At 36.6% G+C, this 26436-nt stretch overlaps 1 protein-coding gene across 3 annotated transcripts in view; it reads right to left on the bottom strand.

Moving 5' to 3' along the window:
- AGTPBP1 (ATP/GTP binding protein 1) overlaps positions 1 to 26436 on the bottom strand; it is a 200513-nt gene that overhangs the window by 78225 nt on the left and 95852 nt on the right. For 2 of the 3 annotated variants that reach the window (XM_033236931.1, XM_033236928.1), the window contains 5 exons: positions 25244 to 25360; positions 14760 to 15472; positions 3143 to 3226; positions 1170 to 1256; positions 937 to 1085 (listed from right to left, as the gene is read on the bottom strand). In XM_033236931.1, the coding sequence (XP_033092822.1) occupies positions 937 to 1085; positions 1170 to 1256; positions 3143 to 3226; positions 14760 to 15472; positions 25244 to 25360 (1150 nt within the window). The remainder of the gene's footprint in view (positions 1 to 936; positions 1086 to 1169; positions 1257 to 3142; positions 3227 to 14759; positions 15473 to 25243; positions 25361 to 26436) is intronic. The other variant, XM_033236930.1, reaches the window with a different exon arrangement.

Below are 26436 nucleotides of genomic sequence, written 5' to 3'. Positions count from 1 at the left end.
TCTACTAAAAATACAAAAATTAGCTGCGTGGTAGCACGCACCTATAGTGCCAGCCACTTGGGGGTCTGAGGCAGGAGAATCACATGAACCTGAGAGGTGGAGGTTGCAGTTGGCCACAAACACACCACTACACTCCAGTTTTGGGTGACAGAGCAAGACTCCATCTCAAAAAAAAAAAAAAATTACATTTCTAGTTTAAAAGACTATCAAGAAAGGAACTCTCCAGATTCAGATAGTTTCATTGCAGAATTCTACCAAAGTTTACGAATAACACCAATTCTACACAAGTGCTTCCAGCAAATAAGAGGAGGGAACACTTCCCAACTCATTTCATGAGGTAATACCATGATACCAAAAGCAGATACAGTACCAAACCAAACAAAAAAAAAAAAAAAAGAAAGAAAGACAACTATAGACCAATATCCCTCATTAGTAGAAATGAAAAAATTATTAACAAAATATTAGCTATTTATACACAATGACCAAGTAGTGTTTATTCCACACTTTTTTTTTTTTTTAATAAATAAATCCCACTTGGGATTTGTTTATCCCAAGTCGGGTTTATTCCAAATAAAAAAGGCTCATTCAACATTGAAAAATCAATCAGCATAATATACCATATTAACAGGCTAAAGAAGAAAAATTACACAATCAGATGTCACCATCGGAGTATACATAATAAACCTTTAGTTCCATTCAATTTGGATGAAATCAATCATTACACTTTAAAGGACTTGCCTATACAAGAGTAACTCTTTTTCACCAACAAAACCTTGACCTATTTCAAATGTTGCATAAATATCTGAATTTTGGGAACTAGAGAAAACAAGACACTGAAACATTTTTTAAAAGTTGATAATTTTTTTTAAAAAACTTCCCTTTTCCACAGTGAAGATGCCTGCATGCCATCTCAATTGGGAAAGAAAATTGTCTTACCATAATTAAACTGACTGTTGGACTTTTCACAGTTAATGATGTTAAACCTGTAAGCAACACCTGGCCGCATTCCACTGACTTCAAAGTAAAACCACTGATGATAATGATTGCTGTTTATATCTGAGTTCAGAATAAGATCGTATTCATTTCTGAAAATAGAAGACAAAGAAATCTGATGAAAATTAGGAAAATATCTGTGCACATACAAAATGAGAAAATCTTAAGTGACTTACTTTCTAATTTGAATTACTTTGCGCAGATTCCCAGATTCAAATTTGGAGTTAAATTTCAAAATATCTCCCTCTTCTGGAATGGTGTAACTAAATAAAATTTTTAAAGTAAATATATTAAAATACATTGCACTTAAACAGAGGAGCAAAAAGTAAATAAAATTATAATTAAAAATACATCACTATTGCCATATCACCTTCCTCATTATTTTTAAGCTGAAGCACAAAACAAGCACAATCAATACATTAAATGTGGATAACATTAATGGACAAACATAATTAGAGACTTGTTCTTATGTTCATACTGATATAGTAAGAACTTTTGCCTCACTGAATGCATGCCATTTCTAAAATACTTATTTTTATACAAAAAAGAACATTTTTAAAACTGCTGTGACCTGTACTGAGCAGCAACAATTCTCATAAACCATACAGTTCTCAGGTGACAATATTATTTTCAAATCGAAGAGCTAAATTACCTATTATGTTATTTAATTAGCATCAAGAAGCACACGTATTATCCTCATTTTACATACTGATTATTAAATAAGCATTTACCAGGTATCTACTAGGTGCCAGATACTGTTTGAGACATATGTCTGCTTGGTTCCCTGACCGAAAGCAAACTCTTGCTCTTCTGGAGCCTACTCTCTAATAAGAGAGGACTAGGACTCTAAGATGCTCAATAATTCTGTCCAATAGCACAGGTATGCCACACTCAGGGTTCCTGAGTTTCTGCTTCTACCACTCTGCCTGTCTTATCCGACGAAGAATTATCAATGTTGAAATAATTAAATAAATAAGGTATATGTTTCTTCTCTTCTATAACAGTATTATTACAAATTTAGTCATTAGCTTTGCTACAGCTTATACTTTTATCTAACAAAACTTAAAAAAAAAAAAAAAGTGTTTTAAAAGCCAGGCACAGTGGCTCATGCTTGTAATCCTGGCACTTTGGGAGGCCGAGGCGGTCAGATCACCTGAGGTCAGGAGTTCGAGACCATCCTGGCCCACATGGCAAAACTCCGTCTCTACTATAAATAAAAAAATATTAGCCAGGTGTGGTGACACTTGTCTGTAGTCTCAGCTACTCGGGAGGTTGAAGCAGGAGGATCACTTAAGCCTAAGAGGCACAGGTTGCAGTGAGCTGAGACTGCACCACAGCACTCCAGTCTGGGCGACAGAGTGAATGAGACTCCATCTCAAAAAGAAAAAGTGCTTTTTTCCTCCAAATACGATTGGCAAGATGTGAAATTTTCCAAAAATATTAGTATGTTGAGGGAGAGAAGAAAGCCACGGACGGCTAACTGAATTTCTCATATGAGAAGGCAGCTGACTAAATAAGAGTCAAACTCAATATTCGTAATTTTCATTTATTTACTTATATTTAAATCCTAAAATGTGATGATATCAGTGACAATCTTAAATAGTAAATTACTAACACATCAAGGATCACAAAAAAAAATGCATTCCAAAGATTGAGCAGGCAACCTAAATGAGCCAATTATAAGCAGTGAGAGACAACAGGGTGTGGTGAGGACTGTGGAGAAGGATCAAGCAGATGCTCCTTCTAAAGGGATGGTAATTTGTTATCTTAATGAAACGAAGGCTCAGTATTGCAGGACAAGCCAGCATTTCATGTAAAATATCCACTCTCCTAAGTGAAAGTAATTTCAGTTTTTTAAAAATACAACATCACTGTGTAACCATTACCTTAAGCCCATTAAAAATCTACCTAAAAACAAACAAAATCTCGTGATAGAGTTAAGTAGGTAAACATGATTTACCATTATCATTACATCCCAAAGGATGAAAACCTAATTAAGTCGCAACTAGTTATAAATTAACTATATCTTTTTATTATTTTAAAAACTACCAACATTTTTCACAGAATATTTTTTTACCTTTTAGAAATAATACCAAAATTTTATAGAAAAACTTAAAACTAATAAAAGTTTATTAAAATCAAGACTTACTTTGGGTTATCTAAGTCATATACCACACGATCTATGATATCACTCTGATGTATTAGCCTTTCAATATCTTGAGCAATTTTTGTCCTGAAATCATAAAGGTTTAACCAAAATGTATTATTATACACTAATGTACAACTTTCTCCAAAATAAACTTCGAATGAAAAAAGTGTACGATAAAAATTCTTAAAGTAAAAATGATAAATTCCTCTACATATTTTGCATACAAAAAAATTAGCAATACATAACAAGACAAAAATCAGTTTCAGAATCTGAGTTCTAGAAAATAACCACATAGAATACAGCCACAAGTCCAATCATTAAAAACAAAACAAAACAAAACAAAACCTTGAATGTCTATTTATGCCTTTCCTCATAGAAATGGTGTGGTTTCACTATCTAACCCTTGGGCAAATAATTCTGTATACATTGTAGCAGCATTACTAGAAGGTATAAAGATCTGAAAAGCCAGAGATTATGTAAGAAGAATATTTTTAAACCCACCTGGCTGGAATTTAGCTAAAATGCAATTGGCAGTCAGCCTGCATGTTCTGTAGAATCTCTCCTCTCTTTTGTGGTGGGAAAGGAAAGGTAGAGGGAAGGGAAACACCTGTTTGAGGGAGCAGAGGATGATTCCCTGAGTACGCAAAATTCTCTAGACTTGATCTCTCCCTGAATCACTCCAACAAAATAAACATTCACTAACTAGAAAATTCCTACAATCCCTGCCACTGTCCTAGAAGACTAAGTCACCCATAGAACCCACAATCTTTACCCCATCAATATTTAAGCAAACGAAGACAATAATCACCAAACTGACAAAACAGGTGACACCAAAATATAGCCAAAACAGAACAGATTTGGTTCCTAAAGGCAGACGGTCTGGAACTCCAGGTAGACTGGCCACAAAGTCCTGCTAGTGTTAATACATGGCTACTTCTCATGTAAAACTTATTCTTAAAGAGGAAGGTGATTATATGCACTGATTTAAATTTCAAGTTTGTTCGCTTCAACTGAAGATAAGTAATGCAGATTAGAACTGTGGCTTATAGATTTATTGAGAGCAGGGTGAGAAAGTGTACCAAAATAGTTTATAACAAAATCTCAAGAATCCATTAAACACTAACAGTCTTAAACTTCAGGCAAATCTGAAACTAGTCTCCTGCACAAAGACACTTTTCCATGATTAAAGGATACTAACTCTCATATAATTTAGAAATATATGTAACAATATCACAGTATAACCTTAAACTTAAAATAAGCCAAGAACCTACCCTAATTGAAAAATTAAAAATTACCAGGAAAATATCAGAAGGTATGATAGTTAAACATATAAAAAAAGGAATATTAAAATAATAAGTACAATGCAGCCGGGCACGGTGGCTCACACCTGTAATCCCAGCACTTTGGGGGGCCGAGACGGGCGGATCACGAGGACAAAAGATCGGGACCATCCCAGCCAACATGATGAAATCCCGTCTCTACTAAAAATACAAAAATTAGCTGGGCGTGGTGGCACATGCCTGTAGTCCCAGCTACTCAGGAGCCTGAGGCAGAAGAATCGTTTGAACCCGGGAGGTGGAGGTTGCAGTGAGCCGAGGTGGAGCCACTGCACTCTAGCCTGGTGACAGAGCAAGACTCCATCTTAAAAAAAAAAAAGGGAAAGTGCTAAAACTAATCTTAATCCATTAAACAGTTAAGAATAATTTACTTTTAATTTTATTTTATAAAAAATAACTCATTACTGACACAGTAGTCTATCAGGAAAAAGATGTAGTATCAAAAAATTAAGCTGTGCATTCTTGATGTAAGTTTAATGTCATAACTTTAAAATGCCAATTATAAAGAAACAAGCTTTTTTAAAAGCTCTCAATTACAGTAACACATAAATAAATTCAGAATTTACATTAACCAGACGGTCAACAGTGAAGGATATGGCACTTTCACATACTCAAATATACCACATGAAAATTTAAGTGGTCAAGTATGGGTGAATGACTAAATATATCTATTTGTCAGAATAATTTATTTAATTAATAAATAAGGTTGATATATGCCACAAACATGTAAAAATTAATTCACAAAGGTTTGGTTTTTGATTTTTTAGCAAAATGTTATGAGAAGGCTAGTTTTAACAGCTCAGTTCCACAGTGATGTTCCATAACGCAAAACAGGGTCAAAGAGCTTGGGTCCTACAGGGGCCAGCAGGTACGACAAATGAGTGAAGCTGACGGGCAGGAACTGTGCAAAACCAAGGACCACAGCCTCGGTCTAAAAACAAGCTGACTGCTGCTAGGCAGGAAACAGAGGTGAAGGTTGTTGACAACCTTCAAGAAACACCAGAAACTTGGACTTGTTTGGGAGATGTGGAAATCTCCCAAATTTTAAAGGCTGGCAATTGATAAAAAATAAAAAAGCCACTCTGCAAGTTAAGCCAAATCATGTGCAAGTTGAAAATGGCCTACATACCTGTTTGTAAACCTCTAACACTGTATTTTGGGGGATATAATTGCCCATTTATATTAGACTAGATCAAAAATACTTGAGGGAAATCTTTGCCCTGCCCTAAGCCCTCTTTAATAAAGAGGAAAGACGGGGCATGGTGGCTCACGCCTGTAATCTCAACACTCTGGGAGGCCAAGGTGGGAGGATCACGAGGTCAGGAGTTTGAGATCAGCCTGGCCAATGTGGTGAAACCCCATCTCTACTGAAAATACAAAAATTAGCTGGGTGTGGTGGCGGGCACCTCTGATCCCAGCTACTCAGGAGGCTGAGGCAGGAGAATTGCTTGAACCTGGAATGCAGATTGCAGCGAGATGAGACTGCGCCACTGCACTCCAGCCTGGGAGACAGAGACTCCATTTCAAAAAAAAAAAAAGGAGGGGAAACAGCTTTTCAGACATGGATTTCTGTTAAGCCAATCAACTTTTATAAAAGAATGACAACTCTTTCTTCCTTTACCCCAGCTGCCTATTGAAATACGTGGCTTTCCAGTCAAAACAACAAATATTCTAGGTACTCTCAGGGACTATCACCTCAAACTTACTGCCATTCAACACTTATCAAAGACTTGGCATGGAAAGGAATAATTTATGCAGGACTGTCTGGAAAATATACAGCCTATTCAGTCCATACTGAAAAAAATATGTGATATGTGGCCACCAGCAAAATTGTACTTTGTTAAGTTTTCAACCACAGAGCAACACTACAAGAAATAATTTAGTAAATCTCATTGCTATATTTATTGTAAGAACATTATGGGAAATGTTCATCACATAACAGTATGCTCTGAGGTTCCATATTATTATCTGTATCTGCTAGAAAGAAGATTCAAGAGCATCTTCTTTACAGAGAGTATAACATATATATGTGATCAGTACATATATATGATCAACAGGATAGGCTCATGATACAGACCAGGGTTTGGCTCTTGGCTCTGCCATTTACCAGCAGCATAACTCAACAACCCTGAGCTTCAACCTACTCTTCTGTAAAATAAGAGAAACAAGAGCACCTTCCTCATAGAGCTGTTATAGTACTAAATGGCACACTTTATATGCATATATACACTGCATATAAAATGCTTGTTACTGAATTGTGTGTCTGGCCCACAAAATGCCTTTAATAAAAGCTATCTGCTGCTTTTGCTCCTATCAATACTTCTTCCACTATTGCCTCAATACCAGAAGTACCTGTGTTTTCCAAGCCATTCTAAACTTCATATAAGAAATCCAAGGTTTTGTTTTCCTTATTTTGCCTTTGCCACAATTCTTTATCTACTTTTTAATTTAAAATTTCTGAAAAGGTAATATGCTGGCATTACACAAAATCAAGTACAACATAAAAGCATAAAATAAAAAGTCTCACTTATTAACACAACCCGTATCTTCCATCCACATAATCAGGGAACTACTTTTCTTCTAGATTTTACTTGATAAAAACATAAATGTAGATTGCTTTTTCCTCTTTCTGATACAAAATCTAAAGTGTCATAAAACAAGCACCTTGCTTATTTCATTTAATAATACACCTTACAGCTCTATCAGGGTACAGGCAGCTTTTTTTCAACCAGTGCACATTATTCATAAAAAGGTTACACCATAATTTATTTAACTAGTCCCTGACAGATAGGCACTTGAGTTGTATCCAATCTCAAACCAATTCTGCAATGAAAAACTTTGGATGCCACTTCACACATACACAAACTATGTGTGCACACAGACATGTGAGATTTATGAGATAAACAGATCTCACAAATTCCCAGATGTGGGACTGACATGTCAACGGAAACATGCACGTTAATCTTGATAGAATCTGTCAGAGCGTCCTCTACCAGTGGTATTCTCAACTGACATTCCCACCCTTAATGTACGAGAGAGGCTGTTTTTCCATAACCTCATCAATAGAATGTGATGTTCAATTAGATTTTAGCCAACTTGATATGTGGAAAATGATATCTCAGTACATCTTAATTTACATTTCTCTCATTTGGAGTGAAGTTAATCATGATTTTGTGGTTGTCACTGTTTCCTTTCCCTTATTTTTCATTTTATTTTCATAAGCGTAAATTTTTAATACCTTGAATTTTTTTAAAACAGACAATACATATTATATAAAATTATAATAAATTTATAATAAAACATTTTTTTAAAATACAGTTTTGGTTTTTTTAGTTTTTGTTTTTTTTGCCAGGCACGGTGGCTCATACCTGTAATCCCAGCACCTTGGGAGGCCGAGGTGGGCAGATCACAAGGGTGGGAGATCGAGACCATCCTGACTAACACGGTGAAACCCCATTTCTACTAAAAATACAAAAAATTGGCTGGACATGATGGCACGCGCCTGTAATCCCAGCTACTCAGGAGGCTGAGGCAAGAGAATCACTTGAACTGGGATGCAAAGGTTGCAGTGAGCCAAGATCGTGCCACTGCACTCCAGCCTGGGTGACAGAGCGAGACCCTGTCTCAAAGATATATGAAAAAACAATGGAAAGAAAATAAATCAAAATGTTAATAATGGTTATCTCTGCAGGATGGGACAAAAAGTGATTTCTTCTTACTCTCTAATGTTATGGACTATAAAAGCAGGAAAAAATGCTAAGCATACTTTAAAATAAGAGATGAATTTAATTTTAAATCCAACTTAAACCAAAAATATAGGCTTAAGTAATCATCAGTATGTGTTTACAATACAATTTTTTAAATGTTAGTGCGCTACGTACATTGAGATATGAATCTCATAATGGACTGTTTCTCTTCCATTTGGAGGTAAAGAGATTTTTAATCAAGTTTTATTCATTTTATACTGAACTTTCTTTAAAACAGTGATTGCACATAAGAAAACTGTACAGTAGAAATTCAAAATAACAATCAGGATATTTTCACTGAAATAATTTAAAGGAGTCTAATGCTTCCTTTTTCTGAAAGTGATAAAACAGTAATTCTTCATTAATTTTGACATCATTCATTTACAATGCATTCAGGAAGGGACTGTGATAAGTTGGCAAATAATTCACAAAATGTCATCATTTGCTCAAAAATAAGACGCAGAAGACTAGGCAAATAAGCAAACAAAATTTACCATCCTCAACGTATTTTTTAAAATAAGCATTTCTGAGTACTTTGGAAATACCTTTGACCTAAACTATATTTGACATTTTATCACAAATATAGAACCATAAAGCCTTCAGAGTGGCTACAGGGGTCAGCAAACTTCTCCTACAAAGAGCCAGATAGGCTTTGCAGGCCACGTGGTCTCTGTCACAGCCATTCAACTTTCTAACGGTAGCACAAAAACAGTCACAGATAATGCATTAAAAAACAAGGCATGGCTGCGTTCCAACAAAATGTTATTTGTGGACACAAATATGAATTTCATATTATTTTCATGTGCCACAAAGCTTTATTTTCCTCTCAATTGTTTTAACCATTTAAACATGTGAAAACCACTTTTAGCTCATGGGCTGAACATAACTAGGCAGATGTGGTAGATTTGGGATGGATTTGGCACATGGACCACAGTACGCCAACACTAACCTAGGCAAATGACCACCAAACTCTTTTTAATATGACCAACAAGAAACACATTTTAAAGATCACAAGCCTACAAAAGAGAAACAGAGAGGTGAATCAAAAGAATTATGAAACAATACGTAGCTGTACATGTGACACACTGTCGCCTTAGTATTGGTTACTAATGAGCATCAATCCAAATCTGACAAACACTGATCTAATCTTTGCTTTTAAAAAGTTGAGAAAATTGGTATCTAGAGAAATAAAGTTATTTGTGCGCGCGCACACACACACACACACACACACACACACAGAGTGGGAGAGTTAAGTCTAAAACTTGCTTTTCAGAGAGCATCCTGCCCTGCCCTGACAAGATGTCTTACCACACATATGGTCTCACCCCTCTCATCAAGTCTAACCCAATTATCCAAGCATTTCTGCTATACACATATGTTCTTCCAGTCTCCATTAGTGTTACTTGGAGGAACAAATAATTTTGAAGAGTTTCCTACCCATTATTCAAAAATAATGGGTAAAAAGGTGAAAAGCGAGAGTGAAGGCTTTGGAGTATGCACCTGTTAAGATCCACACTGCACTGCTCACCATAACTCCCAAATAAACACTTGAAAAACTCAGTTGACCCCTGAACAACGCTGGTTTGAACTGCACAGGTCCACTTATTTGTGGATTTTCCTTCTCCTTTGCCCCCGCTGAGATAGTAAGACCTACCCATCCTCATCTTCCTGCTCCTCAGCCAGTTACTTAACAGGAAGATGACAAGGATGAAGACCTCTATGGTGATCCATCTCCACTTAATGATTAGTAAACATATTTTCTGTTCCTTATGATTTTCTTAATAACATTTTCTTTTCTCTAACTTACTTTATTGCAAGAACACAGTATATAATACATATAACATACAAAGTAAGTGTGCACTGTTTACATTACTGGTAACGCTTCCGGCCAATAGTAAGCTATTAGTAGTTAAGTTTTGAGGGAATCAAAAGTTATACTTGAATTTTCGACTGCACAGCGGCTGGTGCCCCAACCTCTGCACTGTTCAAGGGTTGACTGTATTTGCAAAGAATATGTAAAATTAGGAGGGGAAAGGCAGTAACTTTCAAATACCAAAGTAACGTTGTCTATTATACAATCTGTAATCATTTTTAAATAAAAACACTTTATTTTTGGTAGTAGTCATGGCTAAGGTGATTAACATTATTGGGGAAGTCCTATACATCTAAGTAACATAAATAGAATCACATTGCTTTGCTGAAATATGAACTCTTCAGCCCCAATAATGCAATCATTCTCAGGACTACAACTTCATAGTGAAATATGGTTATGCTCCTGCTGCATGTCAACTATCTTGATACCCACAGAAATGCTGGCAAATATGGTATGAAAATGGAGGGACAAATATGATGAAAGGTGTTCTTTGAAACACAGGGTATACAAAGCAGTCAAACTTGGTAAGAGTCACCGCCAAACAATTATATGATGATGAGACTAGCAGACAAAGGTTTTAGATTGCTTCAGAATTTATGACTTATTTCTGCAGCAACAAATCAGAACACATCTCCATCAAGGTCATGAAAATCAATGGGAAAACATCTCTATAGGGAAAGAAATCTTTGAAACTTCTGGAGAGACATGGATCACTTGATTCTCAAAGGTGTTTTGGAGCCAGTCCTGTTTTTCTCATTGCAGATTTTCTAGCAGCAAATACAGGTAACAACGGAGTTGATTTTGTTTGGTGTTTTTTGTTTGTTTTGTTTTGAGACGGAGTCTTGCACTGTTGCCGAAGCTAGGGTGCGGTGGCACGATCTCGGCTCACTGCAACCTCTGCCTCCCCGGTTCAAGTGAGTAGCTGGAACTATAGGTGCCCAAGTAGCTGGGACTACAGGTGCCCGCCACCACACCCGGCTAATTTTTTGTATTTTTAGTAGAGACAGGGTTTTACTGTGTTAGCCAGGATGGTCTCAATCTCCTGACCTCGTGATCCACCCGCCTCGGCCTCCCGAAGTGCTGGGATTACAGGCGTGAGCCACCACGCCCGACCAACAACAGAGTTTTAAATTTCCAGGTTTTTTGTGTTTGTTTCCTTGAGCTGCATCTCCTTTGCACTTTAACTTGCACACCAACATATCTATGTCTAAAGCACCTGTACCAACTGTCATCCATCTTTTGATTTCTTATCATGCTACTTACCTCACACTATCAAAAATGTATCTTAAAGCTTTGTTTTGGACTCAGTAGTATATTACACTGTACACAGGCAGTACGAATGTCAGTTACTTCAGGAAAAAGTCCTACAGATGGCCTAATATATTGAAGAAGCTGGACTCTAACCTGTACATTACATTTGCAGGACAATTCTGAGGTCCATGTTTCAGAAACAAGGTGAGAAAACTAATCATAAATATTAAGACACAGAAGGTTGGAGAAGAGTCACAGTAACTCCCAATATGTATAAATTCCTCCATCATCAGGATAGGCTCGGTCAGGGAGAGAGAGGAAGTGAAGCTTGGAACCATGGATAGAACAATATTACCTGAAAAGTCAGGCAAGCCAGGCAAGGACAAAACCCAGTATCAGAAATAGCAGCTCAAAGAGGACAGAGGTCACCAGAGCTGAGGGTGGTAGTCCTCAATCTGCATATAGACATTCACAGAGATATGACAACTAGTCAAAGCCATCATGCATTTACCTGCAATACATCTACACTTAATTAAAACATTAAGTTTCTTTACATATTGATATATACAATCAAGTAAACAGAGTTTAGTACTGGTTATCGAATGCTGCTCAGAAGCACTGCTTGGCAGGGATATATGTCCCTTGCTAACATAAACATGTAAAATATCTAAATAAGTGTCTTGACCGATGAAAGCTTTCACAATATAAAGTCCAGGAGAGGAAATAAGAGGGTTCGTTCGTAGTTAAAATTAAGTCTGAGAATCAGAGGCTTATACAAAATTGTGCCTCTTTTCTAAAATCCTTCTTCCTTCTAACCTTACCTCAAATATTACAGGCTAGTAAGAGAAAATACTTTCAGTTTGAGGCAATTTAACAACAAAATTTGCTTTCAAGGCTTAAAGAGCACTTAAATTCAGGAAGTGCCTTCTGTAGTCAAAATGACATCTTCGGCTTTGGATAGATAAAGAGCCTAAGAGATGATGCTGAAAAGAAGAAATATCAAGCTGCTGCCTGACTCTGACCCACTCCAGGTGTGTCATTCAGATTCTTCAAAAAGCAGATGCCAAGGCACAATGAGATATGCTCCTGTGGGCCTCTCCTAAGGGGAAACTTGGAAGAGAACCAGTGAGACAGAGTTCATCCTCAATCACTGTAATTGTTCTCAGGGTTACAACCCCTCATCTCTATCCCTCACAATTGATTTACTTACTTACTTACTTACTTATTTTATTTATTGAGACAGAGTCTTGCTCTGTCACCCAGGCTGGAGTGCAGTGGCACGATCACAGCTCACTGCAGCCTCTGCCTCTTGGGTTCAAGCAATGCTCCTCCCTCAGCCTCCTGAATAGTTTAGACTACAGGTGTGTGCCACCACACCCGGCTAATTTATGTGTTTTTAGTAGAGACAGGGTTTCACCATATTGGCCAAGACTGGTCTCAAAACTCCTGACCTCAAATGATCCACCCACCTTGGCCTCCCAAAGTGCTGGGATTAGAGGGGTCAGCCACAGCACCCAGGCCCCAGGATTTCTTTAAATCCCCCTCACCCTCAGCTATCACCTCTGCAGGTCTTGATAACTTATCTGATTAAGCAATCCAAATTCTCATTCCTAAGCAGTGTGGCCCCCTGGGAATCATTCTCATTCCAAGGTGGCTGTAACGTGTCCATTCACAGTTAAAATTGAGGGAGTAGGCAACAGGCTAATCACTGGATTGCCTGTGTTCCACACATAGTCAATCCATCGCCACTGTGTAAACACAACCCTATCTCCATTAGCTGATCTGGGTCAATCATTTGTGTCAAGATGGTATGTTTTTTCCCCTCACCTGCTGGTCTTAGACACAGGGAGTCCAGAGTACCCCACTGGCAACCAAATCTTGTTGTTACATTGTACCCTGTGGTAAGACCGCACCCACTTTGGGAGCAAGGACTTCTAACCCTGCAGAGCCCAGAGGTGGAGGGACAGAAAACAAAAAGTCCCTAGGTAGATACTGGATGCTACACTAAATAGGGCCACTTCTGTTCCCACCTCCTGGTTCCCAGGTTTGTGTATTCTTTCTACGGAACTATGCAAACATTTCTAATTTAGTGTATGTACTGCATGCTGCAAGATGGCAACCCAACCATGCAGAGGATTTCCTGAGTCAGAGCTTTGCATGGGCCTTTTGAAGGCCACTGTAGCACTCCACGAGGCCAGCTGCCTCTGGATGGTGCCAACTGTAACATGGTAGATGCCCTGGCACAGACCCACTCCCACGAGTATTTCCCAGGGAAGTCCCCCATTCTTGATGCTATGATGTGTGGGATGACACACCTGTGAATCAAGGGGCCAACCAGTGGCACTAAACATACACTAAGTTGCCAAGTAAAAATAATGAATTGTATAAGATGCTACAGGTAAAAAAAAAAAAAAAAAAAAAGATACAGTTATTTTCTCAAAGGAACTTATATAGTCTAAAGAGAATCAAATACAGCAAGTTCTTCCTTGTTCATTACATACTATGCTTGTAACAAGGGTATACCATTTTTTTTCAGATACTGATATAAGCCATTATCGTAAAACCTTCACCATAATCACCAAAACCAGTCCCGATGCAACAAAAAAGGTATTTTTATATGACAAATATTCACTCGTTGGCAATATTTAATATTATTTGTAATATCTAACCTTACTCAGTAATATTTAATAGCCTTAGTTACTGCTTTTATGAATCCTGTATTTTTATCTTATATATTTCCAATTAAAATTTCAAACTTTACAACAAAATAATACTGTCTATATTGCTTCATTTACAGTCTATTTTTATTTTTTCAATTTTTAATTTTTGTTAGTACATAGTAGGTACATATATATATATTTATGGGGTAAATGAGATATTTTGATACAGGCATACAATGCATAATAATCACATCAGGGTAAAAGGGGTATCCCTCACTTCAAGCATTTATCCTTTCTTCCAATTATACTCTTTTATTTTTTAAACGCACAATAAATTACTGTTGATTGTAGTTACCCTATTGTGATGTATAGCCTATTTTAAATCATATACTTAAATCAAGTTCAAATGAAAAATTACTAAGTTAACATTGCTAAGGTAATATTTATTCAAAGATTATTAAATAATCTGTTATTATATTCTGAGATTCAGTATTAATAGAAAATTTCTAAACTATCCAATGGTCAGGTTTATCATTTTGGCTTCATCTGAATAAGTAATAAACTCAAGAAATAAAGTAAACCAACAAGGACAATTTCAAAACAATGCAAAATTTCCAAAGCAGAATTTAAAAATGCAATAACTTATAGCTCACAGTAATTATCTTCCTAAATGCCTGAAGTAATTTTTTTAAGACTGCCTCATATCTTGACAATAGCCTTATTTAGAAGAGGGGAAAATATGCGACTCACCTCTGTACACCGTAAGGCCTTTCTAAAATAGGCTCTTTGAATGGAGGCGGAACGTGACCAAAATAATCGGGATAAGCCACCTCTGAATATTCCGGAACAGATTTTGTATTTTTCACAATCTCAATATACAGGTCTGGGTCATGGAGTGTTGGTCCATCAGGTACTTCAACCGATGCTTGTTCTATTGATGAATTTGACTCCGTATCTTCATCATCTTCAGTTTCAACTCCAGTGCAGCAAAGCTTCCCTAGCTGAACTGTTCTTCCCTCAAACAGAACATTTCCACAAGTAGCCATGTGTGGACACGCTTTAGCACATGTAAGGACAGTAAGAGGAAGACTGCAGTCCTTCTTCACTTCTGCAGTAAAACCTGGGGCTGTTTGAGAAGGAATATTCTGCAATGTAATTCGGTCCAAGGCCTTTACAATATCATTGTTTAAACCATGGACTGATGAAATAGTTCTATTTTGATCACCTGGCTGCTGTTGTAATGTTCTATCATTATCTTTAGTATCTTCTTTTGCTAGACCCATAAAGGTAAGCTTCTTTTCCCCTTCATCTTCTTTAGAAGATATGTTCTCCTTCATTACAACTTTTCTTAAACTGCCAGGATTCCCAGATGTTTCCTCGCCTGCCGTAGGAACAACAATAGGACCACGTACTTTTCCCTCAAATACAAAAGGCTTTGGTTCTTTGGAGATTAAATCATAGTCCTTTGAAAATAAAAAAATGTTTAATCTTTTAACTGTAAATATTAAAACGTATTAACAAAACTAATACATTCATGTTGTATATTGTTTCAGAAATTTTTGAAAATTTTAAAGATAGATAAAACAGGGTTTGTTTTCATTTCACTAAAAAGACAAAATTTTTAACCATAACAAATTCATAACACCTACTTTACTTTTTCTATTATAAAAATAATGCCTACATGTCACAGAAATGTGGGAAACCTTAGAATTCTAAGTAGAAAAACATAAAGACTCCAAAATCCTATTAGGGACAACAACTAAATTGTTATTCATTAATTCAATAACATTACAGTGTCTGTTTTGTGCAATATTCATGAAGTGTCTATTTTGTGCCAAGCCTTGTTTCAAGCACTTAAGACACTTAAAAAACAACTCTTCCCTTTTGTAGCTTACATCTGTATAGGGGTAGAAGAGAGGACTGTCAATACAACAAGTAATAAATACAATATATACATTTATATGTAGAACATGAGAAGGGTAAAGCGCTACAGAAAAAAAAAGGGGGGGGGGGGAGGGAGGGCAAGGCCGGGCCCGGTGGCTCACACCTGTAATCCTAGCATTTTGGGAGGCTGAGGCAGGTGGATCACCTGAGATCGGGAGTTCAAGACCAGCCTAGGCAACATGGTGAAATCCCATCTCTACTAAAAATACAAAAATTAGCCGGGCATGGTGGTGGACATCTGTAATCCCAGCTACTCAGGAGGCTGCGGCATGAGAATCGCTTGAACCCAGGAGGTGGAGGTTGCAGTGAGCCGAGACCATGTCACTGTACTCCAGCCTGAGTGACAAAGTGAGATTCTGTCTCAAAAAAAAAAAAAAAAGGAGGGCAGGACAGGCAGGACGTAATGTGGATTGGGAGTACCAAGAGAGCAGAGGTAAGTGTCAACTCTAAATGTCATTGGTTAGGGAGTCTCATGAGCAGATGAAATAGAAGCAAAGACTTTAAGAAGGTGAGGGCACCACACAAGGGGCGCATTCCAGACAGAGAGGACTACAGCACATAGCTCTCAGAGTGGAAGAATGCCTGAGGTGTTCAAAGAACAGCAAGGATGGGATGGCTGGGGAAGAATGGACAAGATGAATGCCACGATGAATGCCAAGCACTGGAGAGCCTTACAGACTATAAGAATTTGGGTTTTTACTCTGAATGAGATTGGAAGCCATGACAGGGAAGGATGCCATGACATGAATTATTTTTGAAAGATAAGATCCTAGTGCAGGGTTTCTGAATGACAGCAGCCAACATTTTGGGCCAGATCATTATTTGTTGGATGATTTAAACAGATAAATAAGGTGTATATTTAAGTCATTTCCAAAATTGGGCTATTATACAAAACTGCATTAAAAATCTTTTTGCAAAGAGTTTTTGCTTTATTTATAATGATTTCCTAAGCACTGAAATAGAAGTGCAGAATCAGATATTATAATCAATTTTAATAATGCAAACTGACCAGAACACTGAACTCTCCAAAAACACTTGTATTAATGTATATTCCCGGTAACTATACATAAGAGTATCTCTTTCAACTGCTGTCTTCTTTGACAACATTCAATACTATAGTTTTTAAAAAAACATTTTCTAACGTGGTAGATAAGAAATATTATCTTGCTGCTATTTTAATTTGCATTTCTTTGACTACTAGGAAGCAAACACTTTTCTATACATCTGTTAATCAGCTGCAATTCTTAGGTAACTTTTTTGTTCCTGCATACAGGGTTTTTCTTATTTTATGGTATAAATTTTCAAGTTAAAAAATTTGTATACACATACATACACGAATCCTCCAGCTAACCCATTTTTTGAAAATTATTTTTCTGGATTTGCAACTGATCTTTTAATTTGGGTTAATTTCCTTATATACATCATGGAGTCAAAATGAAGAATCTTCCATTGTGATTTATTCCTTGAATGTCCACTGTATACAAAGCAAGGATTCAAAGATGATTCACAGGACCCCCTGTACTATAGCTAAGCCAAGAAGACAGTGGAAGCACTAAGGAGGGAATAGGTAGTTCTGCATTAAAAGGGCTAAAGGGGTGGTAAGTTTGCATTAAAAAACACATTTTGTAGGAAACGTGGTAGGCTAAGTATCCACCCCACAGAACCATTTACAATTGTTACATATATTAAAATATTTTAAGTATGTCATTAAGAGGATAAGAAAGCAAGGATAAAGGCCAAGTATCAAATGAAGAAGGGATCCGTAGGTGATAAGCTGAAGACTGAAGCTAGCTTTCACTCTGAAAACATGTGATAAACCAGGTGACCTTGGGTACGGATTTTCCCATCTCAAAGACGATGTAGGACAGGAGAAAAACCCTGAACTGGCATAAGGTAATTTTCCTCTCAAAAAGATTAAACTCCAAAACTACATCTTCAATATATAGGTCCTAGAAATACTCCCACCACAAAAGGGGGAAAAAAAAAAAACATAAAAAGAAAAGCCAACTGTCTTCAATTTTAAACCATAGCTCTAAGACAGTGCAAAGTATCACTACTCACAAACTGGTATTAAAAGCCGGCCATCAAATCACATGGATTCGTAGCCTGAATTGACATCACCTTGGTGGCCCAAAAGCGCTTGAGGATTCAATCTATAATGGTGACTCTCAAAAGCAACAGCTTCTGCAGTTTCCACATACAAAATTATAAAGAAGGAAAGAACCCTAAACATACAATTCAGCAAGGTAGAAGGAAAAAGAACCAAAAGAAACATCAGATATTGAAAAAGACCTACAAGAATCTCAGACTAAGAAATGACCATATTTAGTATGTTCAAAGAAATAAAATACTGAAAACAAGAATTAAAGACTTATTAAACACATTTTGTAAGCTGTGTTTTTTTTTTTTTTTTTTGGAGAGGGAGTCTCGCTCTATCTCCAGGCTGGAGTGCAGTGGCGCAATCTCGGCTCACCGCAACCTCCTACTCCCTGGTTCAAGCAATTTTCTCTGCCTTAGCCTCCCGAGTAGCTAGGATTACAGGCACGCACCACCACACCCAGCTACTTTTTGTATTTTTAGTAGAGATGGGGTTTCATCATATTGGCCATAGTCTCCATCTCCTGACCTCGTGGTCTCAATCTCCTGACTTTGTGATCCACCCGCCTCGGCCTCCCAAAGTGCTGGGATTATAGGCCTGAGCCACCGTGCTCAGCCCCTAGTAGATACTTCTGACAGATGAGACAAAGCCAAAAACAGAATTAGTAAACTGGCAGATAGTTCTAATGAAATAACCTGAAGGCAGCATAGAGAGGCAAAGAAAAGGAAAACAGAAAAAAGAAGTTAAAAGACATGGAAGGGAGTAAAAAGGTCTACATTCAATTCAAATTGCAAAAGAGAGAGGGCGAAAACAAAATGCAGTACCTGAAGTAGAGAATGCAGTTTTTCCAAATCTTATCAGAAAACAACTCATAGAATCCAAATACAATAAATCCCAAACAGGATTTTAAAAAAGAAAATCCGCACTTAGTCAACATTACTAGGAAACTGTAGCGTTAAAGCAAAAACAGTGTGTGTTAAAAGCCACCAAAAATAGTTTCTTATAAAATGAAAACACACACTTACCATACATACCAGCTATCAATTTCACTGATAGGTATTTACCCAAGAGAAATGAAAGCATATCTCCCCAAAAAGTTTTTTGTTTGTTTGTTTGTTTTTGAGACAGAGTTTCGCTCCTGTTGCCTAGGCTGGAGTGCAGTGGCGCGATCTCAGCTCACTGCAACCTCCAGCTCCCGGGTTCAAGTGATTCTCCTGCCTCAGTATCCCAAATAGCTGGGATTACAGGTGCCTGCCACCATGCCCAGCTAATTTTTGGTTTTTCAGTAGAGATGGGGTTTCACCATGTTGGCGAGAATGGTCTTGAACTCCTGACCTCAGGTGATCCACCCGCTTCAGCGTCCCAAAGTGCTGGGATTACAGGCGTGAGCCACCACACCCAGCCACCCCAAAAAATGTTGTGCACAAAATGTTATCAACTTTACTCATATTAAAGTCCAATGAAGTCTAAAACTTCAGACATTCCGACACTCATCCACAAAGAAATTGTGGTATGTTTCCACAATAAAATACTGCCAAGCAATTAAGGAAAGAACCACTGTCACATGGATAAACCTCAAAAACACATGCTCAGCTAAAGAAGCGTGACCCTAAAAAGTAAACGCTGTATGATTCCATTTATAAGAAGTTCTAAAAGTCAAGACTTGTCACAGTGACAGACAGCAGATCAGCAGTCACCTGCACAGGAGAGAAAGAGACTTCAAGGGGCCCAAGGAGACTTTCTGGAATGACAAGAAATAATTCTGTCTCAATGGGTGGTTGTCACATAGGTGGATAAATTTGTCAAAACTCACTGAACTTAAGTGAAACTTACTGTATGTAAATTATAACTCAATAAAGTTGATTTTTAAAAAGTAGCCAGAGGAAGAGATTAATTTTAAGAATGTTTTAGGAATGTTTACAAAATAAAAAATGTTTACAAAATAAAGACACTTCCAGGGAGAGAGGGCAAGACAGCACGTGCACAAGTGCATATCAAGTACACGCCACTGAATGACATGATCCCAACAGAAGGTCTGAGACACAAAAGGTAATGAAAATTTTAAGTGGTAAAGTGGTAAAAATGTCGGTAAGTCTACACTAAACGTTTTACATTTAGTAAAAAAAGCAAGGCAAGGCCGGGCGCGGTGGCTCACGCCTGTAATCCCAGCACTTTGGGAGGCCAAGACGGGCAGATCACGAGGTCAGGAGATCGAGACCCTCCTGGCTAACACGGTGAAACCCCATCTCTACTACAAAAATACAAAAAACTAGCCGGGCGCAGTGGCGGGCGCCTGTAGACCCAGCTACTCGGGAGGCTGAGGTGGGAGAATGGCGTAAACCCAGGAGGCGGAGCTTGCAGTGAGCTGAGATCCGGCCACTGCACTCCAGCCTGGGCAACAGAGCGAGACTCCGTCTCAAAAAAAAAAAAAAAAAGCAAAGCAGTAACGACAAGTGGGTTTTTTAAAAGCTAGAGTTAAGATACATAAAAAACCTATCTGACGTTACTGCTTTGCTTTTTATGTTTAGTAAAAAAAGTATATGTATATAAATATATACATATAAAAGTTGATCTGGGAAGTCACAGTAGTTAGAATACTCGAAGTTTCCATTTATCATTGTGGGAAAGAGGAAAGAAAGGTCCTGATTTACTTTAGACTTTGACAAATATGTTGGAAAATCTACAGTAACTAGAATTTTTGCTTATTTGTCAATAATCAAACTAATACTTTAAATGGATACAGTTTATGTAAATTATACCTCAAAAAAGTTGATTAAAATAAAAAAATAAAAAGACTGTATGTACAGTTTTCAAACTAGTAATAGGTAAAAGTGGAGTGAGAGAAAGATAATCCAAATGAAGGCAAGAAAAAGAGATAAACATAAAGAGATAAAACTATTAAAAATAAGATTTCATAAATATAAATCCAAATATAGAAGTAATTACATGTAAATTATCTAAATGCTTCAGTTAAATGACAAAACTCAGATTTCGTATTTTTAAAATCCAGCTACATGCTGTTCAAAAAATACACATTGAAGGATACTGAAAAGTTAAAAGTTAATATAAGTACATTAATATTTTTTAAAGTGCTTTTTGTCTTAGAATCTTAGAGGTAAAGACAGTAACTTCATAATGATAAAAAGTCCAATTCAAAAAAGGAAGAAAATTCAACCTACATGTATATACAATAAATAATAACCCTCAAAAAATATATAACAAAAAACCGACAGACCTACAAAGAGAAACATACTCATAATCAGTGAGAAATTTTTCCATTGTGAGAAATTTTTTAAATACTTTTTACAGTGATTAACAGAATAAGAATAAAGATCCATAAGGATAAAAGAGAACTTAACTTCTCAACACAATTAACAATCCTTCTCCTAATAGGCAAATAGACAACTGCGACTAACAAGTGCAGAATAATTTTCAAACACATAAGAAATAGTAACAAAAGTTGATCATATCCAAGGCCATAAAATGAACCTCAAAAATTTTAAAAGGTTATGATTATAAAGAATTTGTCCTTATTGTACAACTACATGCTAGAAATCAATTAAAAAGATTTAAAATTTTTTATCTTTTTTAGAAAGCCAATTTTAAAAATCATCTTTTTTAAAAAACCAATGAATCAAAAAAAACCCATAAGATTCAGAGTAAAGATAATAAAAACATTAAACATCAAAATTACTGCTTATAAGATGCAGCAAAAGCAGTAATTATAGGGAAATTCATAGCCTATCTATGCATGCATACACACGCATGTGCATGCACGTGCGCGCACACACACGAAAAGAATAAGGCTGAAAATTACTGGATGTCTACCTTAGATGATAATGCAAAAAAAGAAAATAAAAAAGAATGAAGGCAGCAAAAGTCAAGACACAGCACTTTAAACATATTATTTAGAGATAGGAGGATTAACTTCAAAAACATACAAAAAGTAATTTCAGGATTTAGCATGTGGGAAAGGATTACCTATGTAAAACTATTTGACGCTTTAAACTTTTTCCATGAATAACTTTGACGAAAATTGAAAACCAAATTTAACAAGAGGAAAACAAGAAAGAAAAACAAAATATAACAAAAGTCCACATAGTAAATGTCACCATACTACTACAGATGAATAAAAGAACTGTGAAAATGCAGAATTTTGATATTTTCAATATTCTGCCATCAAGAAAGAAGAGAAAATAAATCTATAATTTGTCACTATGAGTAAATACACATAGCTTTGAAAGCATGGTAAGGATGTTGATAATTACTTTAATAATACCATACGTTACCTTCCAATAGCATTCATTTTTCATCTGGCCACTGAATAGTGGCCTTAACACATCTAGAAACAAAGTGGGCAGTGTTCAAGATTGAAACAAATGCATAAAGTAATTTTAAGCATTAATGGTTGATGCTGAAAATAATATACAAATGAAAGTGGAAAAAGTCATAATTGAAATTAACTTCGTTTATGTTTATTATCTTATGATCTACAAGAAATGAATACAAAGACAGCTGAAGAAATTTTTCAAACACATCCTACCTGGAACTAACCAATCTTTTTAATCCTTGAAAGCATGTCTTACATATCGCTGCCTAAAATTCAAATACACACCTTAAAAAACAGAGCCTGAAGTATCAAATAATGCATTCCTTTGAAACTTAAAAATGACAAAGATAATCAAGTGGCAACACAATTACCTTAGAAATAATTTTTTGATTATGTCAATAAAAGACAATATGCTATTTCCCATTACATATGCTACAGAAATAGAGCTACTCTATATAAAACTTTACAGCAGAATAAACAATAAATTAATAAATGTGTACTACTTGAAATATCTGAAGTACCGTCTCTTGCTTAAAGAAAATAAAAAGGAGTAACTTAGTGACAAGCTCTTTCACTCAGACCTGTCTTTACAATCTGACACTGGAGAAACCAAACTAATGGACAAGTTGGCAGGCTGCTCATAAAGTTCCATGTAGGAAATCATCAAGGTTAGCCTATTCTGGGTGACAAACTATAATTAGAAAACAAGGAATCTAAACATAGAAAGCAAGAACAATTCATCACAATCTAAAAGAAAGAAAATTCACTTGTGAAAGAATGAGAATCAAAGTCCTGGACTTAATACCGATAAACAGGTTACTTTTTTCTATTCCCAAATCAAAACTACAATGTGTAATCATATGAGAGTAGTGCCCCCTTAACCAAGGTTTGGATTTCCATGGTTTCAGTTACTGGAGGTTAATCACAGTCTGAAGTATTAAATGGAAAAGTACAGAAATAAACAACGCGTAAGTTTTAAAGAGTGCACCATTAAGAGTAGCATGATATAATCTCACACCATCATGCTCCATCCCACCCAGGACATGACTCATCCTTTGTCCAATGTATCCACAATATCTATGCTACCAACCTCAGTAGCCATCTGTTATCAGATCAGAAAAAACATGGTATATAAAGGGTTTGGTTTCAGGCATCCACTGGGGGTCTTGGAACCTATCTCCCATGGATAAGGGGGGCCTACTGTAAATATTTCTTATATGTACAGAAAAAGTAGAATATACAGAAGAAATAGGTGATTTCTTCACACAATAATCGATTGCCTCCTCAAACCTTTTCCACACTATTCTTCTGCCTTGATTTAGCAGTATTTGTTATTGCTGGTATTTTCAAGTGGTGCTTAGCTAGGCACACATGTGTTACAAGAGCTAACGGATAACTGCTGTAGGTTGAATGGAAGACAACCAACCTATACTCTTTCCCAAATGCCTCTTCCTGTCTTCTTTTTTTATTTTCTTTTGACAAATACCTTCTTCTTCATTCCTGCCTTGCTTCTATTACCCCTGATTTCAAAGTACCTTCTCAGGCACCTCAAATCTAGGGGGAATAACAAGATACCAGAGCAGAGAGTGGCAGGGAGGGCTGCAGAAGGTGGATAGTTGTTGCATCTTTTACGGCATCTAAGGCTTCTAAGTTCCCAAGCTGAAACCTGAATGATTAGAACCATGAAATGTAAACTCTAGGTGATAAATGTTTCTTCTTTTTTTTTTTTTTTTTTTTTTTTAGAGAAAGTCTTACTCTGTTGCCAGGCTGCTGGAGTGCAGTGGTGCAATCTTGACTCACTGCAACCTCCACCTCCCAGGTTCAAGAGATTCTCCTGCCTCAGAATTCGAGTAGCTGCAACTACAGGTGCATGTCATCACGCCCAGCTAATTTTCTTATTTTTAGTAGAAACGAGGTTTCGCCATATTGGTCAGGCTGGTCTCGAACTCCTGACCTCAAATGATCTACCCACCTTGGCCTCCCCAAAGTGCTGGGCTTACAGGCATCAGCCACCGCACCTGGCAACAAGTATTTCTTTTTTATTTCTCATCTATAACCTCACAACTATAACCTCACAAGAAAGTATTTTTCTTTAAGCAACTAGAAATTAAGTGTACGAAATTTGGGGAACAAAGGAAGGGCTAAACGAATCTTTAAGATTATCTAGTTCAAACTCTTTGACATTTTAAGATCCTGGGCGATTTCACAGATTTATCCAAGGAAATCATCACAAAAGCCAGTTAAATGCCAACAATTCGATCAACTTGACTTGCCCTATAATCCAGGCTGAATAAAAAAACTACGTCCATTAAAGTGATGGAAAAAAAACTAAAGTGACAAAAAATGTAATAGCCCACCTTCCTTTTTTTTCTTTTTTTTTTTTTTGGAGACAGAATCTTGCTCTTTCTCTAGGCTAGAGTACAGTGGCACAATCTTGGCTCACTGCAACCTCCACCTCCCAGGTTTAAGCTATTCCCCTGCTTTAGCCTCCCAAGTAGCTGGGACTACAGGCACGCGCCACCACGCCTGGCTAATTTTTTTTGTATTTTAGTAGAGACGGGTTTCATCCTGTTGGCCAGGACAGTCTCGACTTCCTGACCTCATGATCCACCCACCTTGAACTCCCAAAGTGCTGGGACTACAGGCGGGAGGCACCGCACCCCGCCCATCTCCCCTCATTTTACAATTGCTTAACTGCAACTCAGGATGTTGACATAATTATTCAATGTCACTCAGAAAAGCAATGCTAGTTTCACTTTTTAGAAATGAAAAGAGAATAAAAAACAGTGATTATCAACCTAAGCGAGAAAAAATAACTTTTTATTAAAATCAGTTAAGATGCTGAATTTTCTATATTTATACCTGAAAATCATCAACAAGCTCAGGGAAAAGGTGTTCATACATTTTTAGATCTTCTATTGTTCGTCCTGGTTCTTGCTGGGGTTTTAGTTTGTTAATATCTGTTTCAATATCATCATTCTGAAATGATAAAAAGAGTATGTTACCAGGTAAAACAAAATTTTAAAAAATTACAGAATACATTTTAGATTTGAAATGTTCCAAGTTATTAATTACATGTAATTAAAGAATAATTACTGAATAAATGCTGCATTAATTTTATCTTAAATTCAAATTTCCTTATTGCTTTGGGGTTGTTGTGTTATTGTCGAGTACTTTTGTTTTGTTTTTGTTGTGGTTACTCTAATATAACAGAATATTTGGGCTACTCAAAACAGAAAAACTTGTGCAAAGATCAAGACTCCAGTATGTCCTCCTCATTCTCCCTTACTGCCATCATTTTGTTCATATTAAAGGGCAGTAAAACTTAAGAAGACTAAATTGGAAAACATACATATATATGATGATGGTGATAATAAAACAGCTAACATTTATTAAGCACTGAAAATAAATGAAGCACTATGCTAAGCATTTTACATATATTATTTAATCTATTCTGCATAAGAACATTATGAAATTACCCCCATTTAACTGAAGAGGAAAATGAGGTATGGAGAAGTTAAGTCATTTGCTGAAAATTACACATCTTGCAAAGACAGGAGCCAGGATAAAAACCAGTTAGAGTGATTCTGAAGCACCACACTGTCAGCCAGCATGACACACTGCCCCAATACAGATTAATGATGACCACACACTCTTAGAGTACACGGGAAATAAAGTTCCTTTAGAAAAGCTCGGTATCACCATTCACTCTGTTTTCAGCGAGGGGAAAAGTTAGGAGTGGAACAAGAGCCAGAAATGATTTCCATGTCTCTCTAGGAAGAAAAGCAGGTGGATTTAAAGGAAAAGTATGTCCTCAGAGAAACAAGATATGTATCCAGGATCATTTGTTCTATACGGTCTTCAGAGAAGAGCTAATGAATTCCATGATAAGAGGGCAAATGTCAGCTTATCTACTACCCAAGCTATTTTCTAGGATCCTCAATGACTCTGGCCTCACACAAACTAATTATTATCTTTGTTATGGCTACAGAGAGATAATAATACCATTTATTAATTTTCAATTGGTACTATTTTAAATTTTGTATTTACTTACT

Source organism: Trachypithecus francoisi, unplaced genomic scaffold (genome assembly GCF_009764315.1).
Source record: "Trachypithecus francoisi isolate TF-2019V2 unplaced genomic scaffold, Tfra_2.0 Lachesis_group16, whole genome shotgun sequence".
Taxonomy (NCBI): domain Eukaryota; kingdom Metazoa; phylum Chordata; class Mammalia; order Primates; family Cercopithecidae; genus Trachypithecus; species Trachypithecus francoisi.
This window is presented reverse-complemented; position numbering and strand designations above follow the sequence as displayed.